Raw genomic sequence first — 11,219 nt, forward strand, 5'->3', positions numbered from 1 at the left:
AAAATATTCGGTCTCTGGTCAGACCAAAGTTCCGGAATTGACGCGGCCACGCGGCTTTTTTTTCTTTTCTTTTTTCTTCAAGCTTGGATTGTACAGACAAGGTAGGTACTATTTTGCTTTTTTGGTGTCCTCATGTATATTGGTGTCCTCCATAATTTGCCTTGGTGCTTTCGATCATTTGCCTTGGTGCAATTTCCCATTCCTTGGTGCTCTTTGGTAAAAGAAAATTGAGGAGGTGCGGAAATAGAGGGCGCTGTTGGAGCTACCGTGGAACATTTTGGAGAAAAAAAAAGATCGACGCGCATGATTAAAATCGACGCGCGCGCTGACCAGAGACCGACTTATTTCTTTTTTGGCCTAATGCTCACTTGTTATGATCCTACTTTCTGGGGGACAAGATACGACCCTGGCAACTCCTGAAGCTTTTGTGAGGCTTTTTAGCGAAGTTGGTGGACTGGAAATACAGTTCTCTGCTGTAGATACACATTAGAAGAGGAATCAGTTTGCAGGGCACTTTGTTGACTTTTGACACGAGCTCTATGCAAAGAGGAATTATAAGTAACGAGCGAGGGGACAGCAAGTATAGTTTCTGTCTAGCTTTTATTGTCGTGGGTTAGTAAGAGGGTTACTTTGGTGAAGATGGAGGATCACGACCTTGCCCACGATGACACGTTTTACCCTGCTTCGACGGTACTTCTGGTCACCAACCTCCAGCGATACCTTCTCCTAGCCTCCCTAGCACTGAGCTCCTTCCTCTTCGGATGCAAAGTCAAGCCTGACGACTTCACCAAGTGTGTCCAGCAACCCGTAGCTCTATGGCTTTCCATGATGGTCTCCGTTATCCTGGCTCCTCTCACGGCTTACGTCTTGTCACTGATCATACATCTGAACTATTCTTACGGTCTGACCCTTCTCATAACATCCATATGCCCGGCCGGGGCGCTATCACCCGTTTTCGCCTACTACACCCAAGCCGACGTGTGCCTTTGGTAAGTTTGAAAACTACGGGCTGAAATTGTTATCTTAACGGAAATGGAGAAAGAAGTTTTATAAACCTGCTGTCATTATCCGATTCAAGGAGCAGTCAAAGTTAAGTATAAATTACGTGTTGTATTCAGTGGTATGGGATGGGGAACGAGTTCCGGACTTGGTAGCAAAAAGAGCTTATTGTTTGGCATAATCATGTTTACTTCCAGAAAATGATGTCCCAGAGTGCCCCCGAACAACGAACCCAGAGTGCCCCCGAACAACGAACACTGAACCCTAGCTTCTGGTTACAACATTTTCTTTTCCGCCTCAGCCCAAAAAAAGCATATACATTGTATTTTGAATTGTATCGTGAAGATCGCATCACTCTGACTTTTAACTGATGGTACAATCAGGTATACACCTTTCAATATAATCTGTACATGTGCTTGGTCAATGCATCGACTACTGCACCTGCAGTGAATGATCGAGATCTCGTTTTTTGTGTAGTTTGTCTGCCTTTTATACGCTCTTCGGTTAAAATTTGACCGGTATTCAATGTGACAATAATACCGGCGAATACAAAAAATATTCCATGCTCTTTGATTTTTATTGACCCCCGTTTGTCCAGCCTTTTGTGTTGTCTTCCATTATGTCTGTGGGTACCGGTTATATGATACGTCCACTGGGTCATCAGTCTGACGTGTTTACAGTGTGAACAATTATACTACCGGTCAATCTAATAACTATAACTCTTGGCATTGGCGTAAATCTGTGCCGAAGATGGGGGGGGGGGGGGGGGGGGGGGGTGACCAACATCGAAAAATTGCACGGCCTTGGAAATTCGAAGGGGGGGGTGCTAGTCCGGTGTTCTGAACCGCTAGGCCATGACACTCCTGCTTGGTCGTTGGGAAATTCGGAAATACCTCAAAGTCCGCATTTTTGTGTTCACCACGAAAGGGGGGGGGGGGGGTTATGGGATGATTCAATAACCCTCCAGTCTTAAAGTATAGGGGTGGGTGATGGGATACCCGCATCTCCCTCCCCGGGGTTTACGCCCCCGACTCTTGGATTTATTTCCAGCCCTTATTTTTGTCCAGCCTATCTGTGTTCGTGTTGTCTACCCTGATGTCTGTGGGCATGATTCCCCTGGGCGTCTTCCTGTGCTCCAGGGCGTACAGACAGCTCAGGCTTGCCGTGCTTCCCAACAATGTCATTGTGATCGCACTCTGTGTCGCGATCGGTTGCATCGCTATAGGAATGACAGTCAGGCACCGCAAGCAGAAAATGGCGGACAAGATTGTTTTGGTGAGTGAAAAATGTTGCGCCTTTTTTGTGTTAAAACGAATGTAACAAAACTCTTGTGGGGCTTGGGTATGCTGGGATTTCTGTTTTAGTTGCGATATGCGGACACGGGAGGGCGCTATTTCTCTATTTACATAATTACCCGCAGCAAATGCCCCCTCCCAGTGTGTCAACTATACAGGGTGAACCCCCCCCCCCCCAACAACAACAAAAATGCAACCCCAAAACAGTTACCTTTTAAAAAAAGGGATAGGTGGATTTTTATGTTTTGGGTATCAGATTAAAGCTGAGAGCGTTTTATTATAAATTGATCATTTCTGGTAATGAAACCAAGGATTCCTCAAAAGTGCTCTAGGCACTGTAGCTCGCAAGCCTGAAGAAACCTGTGGAGAGAAGACAATGAGAAGAAGTTACAGTTTTAGAGGTGGGAGGAAAAGCTTAAAAGAACATTCTGGGAAAAACCCAAGGAATTAGAGGCGGGCATTCGAACCCGGGCCACAGCGGTGGAAGGCGAGGAAAGTACCGCCACGTCAACCTTTCAAATACTGAACAAATCATGAAATAGCACTTTGGGTTGCTGAGAAAATGCCAATTATGTAAAAGTAGTACTTTGTCATCCTGTACACAAGTACTTCAAACAGTGAAACATTTTTACTGTAAACCTACTGTACAATTATCCTTCATTTGTGCAATTTCTTTAGTATTTTTTTTTTTTGGTTTTGTTTACATATTTATCATGCTGAAAGGGTTTAAAATAGGACTAAAAAAACGATGAGATACAGTTCAGGTGCAAAATAAAAGGTATTTTCATCAAATTCGTTTGTACTCTTGTCATATTATGTGCCATGTTGTTTGTAAGGATTAGGACATGAACAATATTATGGTACAGTGGCAATCCCTTACTGTGGCAATTTTTTTTGTGTACAGGATGAAAAATTTCTACTTTTATATAATTGGCATTTTCTCAGCAACCCAAAGTGCTATTTTCATGATTTTTTTTCTTCAGTATTTGAAAGAAAAAACTCTCAGCTTTAAGCTGATGCCAAAAACATAAAACTCCACTGATCTCTTGTTTTAAAGGCAAATGTTTTAGGGTTGCATTTGTTTAGGGTCACCCTGAATAGGCTACTGAAATTCTCGTCGAATATACTGGTACATTTTATGGGTGCACACAATAATTGAAGTGGGAATTTCTACGCGAGCTCATTAGCATGAAAAGTGCATGAAAAGTGCACCCATTCTCGTCGAATTTACTGGTACATTTTATGGGTGCACACAATAATTGAAGTGGGAATTTCTACGCGAGCTCATTAGCATGAAAAGTGCACCCATAACCTTTTTTGAAAAAGTAGATAGATTTGCTTAAAAATGGTGGGATTGTATAAATATACCAGAGGATCAACTCCCTGGTTTTTGGGCTTCCATCTGAGGGCAGGCTTAATAAAATTATGGTTAAAAAATGGGTCCTACTTTCCTGAGAAATTGGAGGGATGCCATTTGAAAAAAAGGCTGCATGCATGCTTGGGAACTGTCACTTTTCGGGAGGTGAGTTTGTTTTGGTGTGAATGTTGAAAAAATGTAATTGGCTAATCTACCCAAAATTGAAAAGAAACGGAAAGATGAATGACAAGACAATAATTAAATTGTTGTTTGAGAAACCCCAGTGATGTCGGCTTGCATGTTATTTGCCCCTGAACTTTGTTGACACTGTTTTCAATGGGGCTGGTGCACCCTTATAGCCTATACTCAGAATTTTTGAGAGGAAGTTACCCTTTTCATGTACAATTTTGTTTTGGCTAGAAAAAGTGGACACACAAACGGGTATAAAACAATAGCAGAAAATGAAAACCCCGGAAATGGGACTTATAGAGGGACCGTAAGGAGGCCGACATAGACCACTGGATGTAGAGGTCATGACCTAAATTCCAAAGAGTGAAAAATTCACTCCATTCGAGTGAAGATTCACTCCCACAGTCGGAACCTAGGGACTAGACGTTTTAGAGTGAAATTCCCTCAATCGTAAAGATCGAGCTTTCACTCGAGCTTCGACTGAAGTGGTTCTTTTTTCAGACTATTTCAATCAAACATGAGAGTGATAGTCCCTAATATCACTCTTTGGAATTAAGAGAACAACTACCAGCAAACGGTTCTCTTCTGCATCTCTTGAAATATAAATGGTTTATAAGTGCTGTAAGTAAAGTCTGTCACCAGCGCCCATCAGGCCAGCGTTATCTCCGGTTTCAGTAGCATGAAACGACTGGGAATATTTCTACTCCCCCTGGATGGGATGCTAGTCCACCCCAGGTTCCCGAGCTAATGCCGGTACCCATTTAGAGAGGGGCAAGTGTGGGTGAAGTGGCTTGCCCAAGGACACAACGTATGACCAGCAGCTGGATTCGAACCCCGGACCCTCTGATCATGAGTAACGAACCCTAACCACTAGGCCACACTCCCCCTAAAACAATAGCGGAAAATGACACCCCCCCCAAAAAAAAATGTGTTAAAAGTGCACTACGGCCAAATAACTCGAGATATACGTTTAAATATTGCCTGTCAGCATGACGTCACAGGTCACATGGTCTATATAACTGCGCTTTAGTTGGTGTGATGAAGAATCCTTCATATCATTTTTTTTTTTAAAGAGATTGCACTTGTTCTCAATGATCTCCAGGCTCTGGGTTACACGCCCACTCTTATCATCGTCGCCATGCTCATCCTCGTTGGTACCACCATCCCACACTCCATGCACTTCTCAGTCTCGGAGTTCTTCACCGTCCTCCTCTACCACTTGATCCTTATGTCTGGTACGTACATCCTCGGCTATCTCAGCGGACAGACGCACGGGTCATGCCGTGCCATGGCGCTCTCTTCGGCCAGTAAGAGTATTCTACTCGCGAAGACCATCGTCCATACTTCCTTCATGGGGGACGTGCTGGTGTCCACCTTGCCCATACCCACCCTGTTTCTTATCCAGTATCTTGTGATTGGATTCCTTTTATCTGCTTTGCATAGGATTTATAGGTATCATCTCCCTACTCCTGTGTTTGTACAGAGTGAGTAATAGAATAAAAGAAACCCAAATGTCAGGACCATTGTTTTAGTGAAATTCTGCATGTAGCACTTTCACAAGCTAGGATATAAAAGTCCAATTCATAAGCTTTCGTTTAGTACAAGAATCATCCAATTCAATTATGCACTTTTTAAGTTACAGAATTTTAAACACAACCACCGTTTTAAAGTTCTGTCCACGCTTCACAAAAAGCTAAGTAAGTGTTCTTTCAGCAAAACGAAAACATATCAGGCCGGGGATGTGTGTGAATTGTTTTCGTTTTGCTGCAAGAACACAAGACTTTTCTGTGATCAGTGGACAGAACTTTAAAACGGTGATTGTGTTTAAAATTCTGTAACTTGAAAAGTACATAAGTAATTTGAATGATTCTTGTACTAAAAGAAAAGCTTATGAATTGGGCTTTCATATCCTATATAATATCATATATTTTGAAAGTGCTACAAGCAGAACTTCACTAAAACAATGGTCCTGACATTTGATATGTAGAACACATCCAGTTGAGTTTATGTGCTTATATGAAAAGTAGAGAAACAGGAACAAACTCATATGAACTTAGCGTCAACAATATTACTAAAGAAAGAAACATTTACTGATGTTGGTTTGTTGTTACATACAACACTTAAATTGTATAAAGTGGTGCAGTGGAAAGTTTTACACCCTGATGTGCTTTAAAAAAAACCACATTTTTTTCTCTCAACGAATTTTCAATTTGTATTTTGTTTTAACGAGAGCCAAATTATTGTCTGGCAGCTAACATTTTGAATTTGTGAAGAAATAATTCAATACCTAATCTTCGGTAATTTGTTTTTTTCGTTTGATGTCTCTTTCATAATGGAATAACTTTTATATTGCTAGGAAAATAACAATTGTACAAATTTATCTTTTGAAATGAAACTCGAAAATAGTATACATCCTTAACACTTTGAGATAATTCGTGTCAACGTTTCCATCATAGCAGTAAAAAAAAATGGGCTGTACGATTATTGTTACTGTCATTTTTATCTTTTCTTTTTACGGATTTTGTTTAATTAATGTTTTAACCACACTAAGATTTACGTTTAGGAAATAGATGTCAAAGTCATTTTTTTTGTCATTCTGTTTTTAAAATTGTAGATAATAGAGGGCGCTTTTTGTGTAATACAGAGCTTCCTTTTTCCAGTAGTTATTTAAAAAAAATTTACAATTTGTTTGTTCGACCAACGAGGGTGTTGACATTGCATTTCGTTGTACATTAAGACTAAAATATTTGTAGATTTAAACTAAGCAAACCTCAAATGCATTTTGTGAAAGTGCAAACAAACTGTACTTGTCATTTGTAACCGAAATATTAGAAGATGAAAATATTTTTGTACATTTTCTCCCCAGGTTGTATATTGAGCAGTGCTTTGTAAGTTCTTAATTAAGCCGTCAAAACTTTCCCGTTCTTATAATTATAAAGACTCGACGTGTATGTCATGTTGAAAGTATGTTGAATGGTTGTCAGGAATAAAATACGTTTACTCAACTTGCCTTATTACATTTACATGTACATGATGTAGGTTGTTCATTTGTATGCATTTCCCAAACGGTCCTCAAATAACTAGCGCGAGAATTTCCCGGAACTTTTGAGCAAACTAGAATCGCGATTGTGTTCTTTGTGAGTGTGAACATTGTTCAACCAGAGACACCCCCATCTATACACACATACAGTCTGAATCCCTATCGCGCCACTTCATGACGTCAAAGATTTAGGCTTGGCCCAAGACTGGATTATTATATGTTCGTCTATAGGCTACGTACGTTCAGTCGACTGTACGTACGTAGACGAACATAAAGAAATCCGGTCTTTGGCCAAGACTACAGCTTCAACAATTTTTGGGTTAATACAATTTAATAGCATCCTGCGTTTGCGGAGAATCTTTTGTAGTCAGTGGCTCAAAAACAACAACAACGAGGTTCATTCCCGAACATGGCTTCCCATTCCACGCAACAACTGTCATCATGTCCTACTATAAGCATTGATGGAATTAGAAAAAACAGAAGCCGACAAGCGCCAAACAAATTGTTCGCTATTATCCTGATAATAGAATACACCTACCAGCAAGAGTGCAATTTAGAGCTTAACACATGATTATTATGATGTGTTACGAACTGGAATTGCATTAATGTAGCGTTAAGTTCCACCCGAGATCCGCCAACACTGCGGGTTTTATTTCGGGCATAATTTTTTTTTCTGCTGGTTTACAAAAGCTACATGCACAATGATATTACTTTCTTTTCAGCAAATTTATTGTCAGAAGCCACGGTTGGGTGACGGTGTGGTGAAAGGTAAACAGTATTACCTCCTACCTTGGCCTAAAACGCACGGCTGTGAGCAGTCTGAGAAGCATAATAGAACCCTTGACAGCGGGACTCGGTGCAGGTAGTTGCCTAGGTTTGGCCAGACTTGTTCGTGTGGCCTGGCACTTTTATGCTATAATAATGTAGGCCTAAAATGAATGATTAGTCATATGTCCTTGCGTCCAAAATTGTGTTTGGATGTAAATGATATTCTAAACTTAGCTGGAAATGGATAATCGATTACTAGTGATACTACTCCTGATGGTAACACGCACACGACCACAACGTTCACTAACCAAGCTGACATTGCTACGAGTTGGTGTCCTTACTTTCAACTGAAGTGAAATGTGGTTGGTCTCCACTACCGCCCACACCTAATCTTCAGAATAAACAAAAAAAAAGAAGCCCAATCGTTTGATTTTAAACAACAAGTGACGGAGAAGCTTTATTACGGAGTCGACAGAGGTATGCTGTTCTGGATATTGACTGAATCTTGATGTAAGCAACGGGAGTTTTGAAAGTCCGTAAAATAGAGTAAGTGACGGTTTGCATTTCTCACGGCATTGCGATACCAGGACAGACAATTCGGATTCGCCATGGAGATTGACACGGCAACTTTGGTGGAGGCGGAGGCGGAGGTAGTTCAGCTTCAGCGGGCCTTCCTTCTCGCCGCCCTGGGTCTGAGCTCCTTCATCTTCGGTAGTAAGGTCGACCCCTCCGACTTCACCAGATGCGTCAAGAAACCCCTAGGAATGTGGATGTCGGTGTTTGTGTCCGTCCTCCTGTCTCCCTTGGTTGCTTACATCCTCAACCTCGTGTTCAAGCTGGAAGTTTCAGCTGGGATTGCGTTGTTGGTGACATCCTGCTGTCCGGCCGGTAACTTGTCGCCGATTTTCGCCTACTACACCCAGTCTGACATCTGTCTGTGGTAAGCCTGATCAGTATTGGGGCCGGGGAGGTGGATGGGGGATGGCTGGGTGGGGGTGGGGGGGGGGGGGGTGAGGGCACGCGTCTCTGAGGCGGGAGAGGTGCAGATTATAAGTGGAAACAAGACAATTACCAGAAAGTGGGAATATGCCCCCTTAGCCTCCCCAAACGCTTCAAGCAGCCGTGGAGCAAATGGGACGGGAAGGGAGAGGAACAATCATCGCTCTTTTTCACATTTTTTGTTCATGCAGACGTTGTCTGTATTTTACTTGTGTATCGGGCTTTTTTTTTTTACCCATCTAGCAATTGTTCAATTACACGCCCGTTTCATTGATATACTAGCCTACTGTCTGTGTTTACGCTGTTACCCGAGAGCCATTGTCACGCTTGATTGGTAGAGTACGTCATGTCATATAATTATTATATGAAAGGAAAATAATAGGCAAGTTTTGTGTAGAAAATGGATGACACTGCAAAATAAACACCGAAGCGTACATTTTGTATAGTGTCATCCCTATATATTATTACTATTTCCTTCTGTCAACCATGGACGTCGCCTTTTCCAGCATATTCTCAATTTATCATTTTTCGAGGGTGGGCAGGGACACTTGCCCCCACCCCATTAAATTAACAGCAATATGACTTCGCGCCTCTTTTTCTTTCTTTTTTCTCTCTCTTTTCTTCTTCTTTTTCTCTCCTTGTTTTGGCTTTTCCGGGGGGGGGGGGGGGGGGTAAGCGCCCCCCTTGCCTCAGCCCTCGCGACGCCCATGGCGTCAACTAGTGCCAGGTCAATAAACAGCTATATTGCCCTGAGTCAAAATACCAACTATTGCCCGGTCAGTATCATAACGATTGCCCTTTATTGTGTGGTATATAGCCTTTCTGTGATTGTGTTGTCCACTCTGATGTCTGTGGGTATGATTCCACTGGGCATGTTCATCTGCTCCAATGCATACAAGGAACTAGACCTGACTGTCATCCCGAATACTCTCATCGTAATCAACCTGTTTGTCAACATGGGCAGCATCACCATGGGAATGGTCTTCAGGTCATACAAGGAGAAGTGGGCCGACAGATTCGTCAAGGTTTGTCCAAAACTTGCGCAATCTCGCGGTTTTTAAAAGAATGGTTCTAAGAGAAAAACCATGTAGTTATGGCCTTTTTGAAAAGTAATTGCCCCCCCCCCAAAAAAAATTAGAGTGTCCGGACGTGTTGCCCTCTAAAATCGACCGTCTGTATTTTAGTTAGAACCCCAAGATTTTTCCTGATGTATACCAGATTATTTTTGTCATCACCAAATATTAAAATCCTTTCAAATTTAGTCCCTGCTGGATGCAACTGATGTGTATCTACTGAGTGAAATGAAAGGCACAATCAAGGAGAATGTGCTAACGTTTCACAAATGAATATTTTCACCCAAACCAGTCAAAATGAAAAAGAAAATAACAGGGCCTTTTCTTTTTCTTCATATTGACAGGCTTTCAGCAACGTACCCTTGTTGGTCATTCTGGCTATGATCATCATAGTTCGTATCAAGCTTCCTCTATCCCTCCATGTCGCTGTCAAGGATGTCTTCGCCGTCTTGCTGTACCTAGTCATCGTGCTATGTGGCACCTATTTGACCGGTCTTCTAGTAGGTCAGGACCATGAAACATGCCGTGCCATGGCCCTCTGCTCGGCCAACAAGAGCATCATGCTGGCACTGACTATCCTCCATGCTTCATTCACCGGTGAGGTGTTGGTCAACACGCTACCCATCCCCACGTTCTTTCTGATTGAGTACAGTCTGGTGGGCCTTGTCATGTCTGGAGTCTATCAGCTTTACTATTACTACAATTTCTCATCCTTGACATCATTGCTTGGGAATCTTCAACAAGGGACGCCAGTCTAACTTCTCCAGCAAAACCAGAAAAAAAGCTGACAAAAAGACAAGTCATTGTAGGTTCTATCAAGCGTCGGGAATTTAACGTTTTTTGCCCGCCCTCGGTCAGGCCGGCGAATTCCTAGGAAGCGCGAGAGAAAACCAAGGAAATATTTACAACGAAAGGAACAACTTTCAAAACAATGGTGAAATAATGTCCTCTCTTAAGCAAACATTCGTCAATCCTACCTGCTGATGATGGAATGAGCTGCGTTCAAAAATACCACACATTTTTGTTTGGATCGCACACATGATGTAGCCTGTACAGGGTGTTTAAAAAAAAGGAAACCCAAATTCAAAGAATGAGTATAGACAGACGATATGTTCACTGGCTATAAAACTGGTATCATCTGAAAGCGTAATCTCTATGCTTTTCAATAATACCGTGTTTAGGTTTTCTGAGTCATGCATCAGTGAGCATCATTTTCTTGAAAACTGGATGCAAAAATGCAGTTGGTTCACTTTCATGAAAAAAAAACACCACTGGGCACAGTGTGCCTATTGTTACGGAAATGTCTGTGAAATGGCTTGAATGTTAATCCTTGGGAAAATGGCACATTGTTTTTAACGTGGCTTGGTCAAAACGAGAAATTCATGACAAACCAATCCGATTTTGAAACCAATCCGACTTGGTTTTTTTGGTTTAATTTTTTGCACTCGTGTCTTCTTCTTGAATACTTATTCTCATGCACACCATGCCTATTGTGTTTG

The 11,219-nt window shown here is 41.9% G+C and overlaps 2 protein-coding genes across 2 annotated transcripts; both read left to right on the forward strand.

Moving 5' to 3' along the window:
- The first annotated feature begins 389 nt into the window (after positions 1 to 389).
- LOC119740337 (ileal sodium/bile acid cotransporter-like) lies at positions 390 to 5,412 on the forward strand. The gene is made up of 3 exons (XM_038215600.1): positions 390 to 989; positions 2,067 to 2,274; positions 4,943 to 5,412. Exons 1-3 carry the CDS (start codon positions 640 to 642, stop codon positions 5,330 to 5,332), a joined length of 948 nt encoding a protein of 315 aa, XP_038071528.1. The 5' UTR covers positions 390 to 639; the 3' UTR covers positions 5,333 to 5,412.
- A 2,149-nt stretch (positions 5,413 to 7,561) lies between these two features.
- LOC119740759 (solute carrier family 10 member 6-like) lies at positions 7,562 to 10,839 on the forward strand. The gene is made up of 3 exons (XM_038216169.1): positions 7,562 to 8,588; positions 9,465 to 9,672; positions 10,065 to 10,839. Exons 1-3 carry the CDS (start codon positions 8,257 to 8,259, stop codon positions 10,476 to 10,478), a joined length of 954 nt encoding a protein of 317 aa, XP_038072097.1. The 5' UTR covers positions 7,562 to 8,256; the 3' UTR covers positions 10,479 to 10,839.
- Positions 10,840 to 11,219: the final 380 nt, after the last annotated feature.

This window comes from Patiria miniata, unplaced genomic scaffold (assembly GCF_015706575.1).
Source record: "Patiria miniata isolate m_02_andy unplaced genomic scaffold, ASM1570657v1 HiC_scaffold_5, whole genome shotgun sequence".
NCBI lineage: Eukaryota > Metazoa > Echinodermata > Asteroidea > Valvatida > Asterinidae > Patiria > Patiria miniata.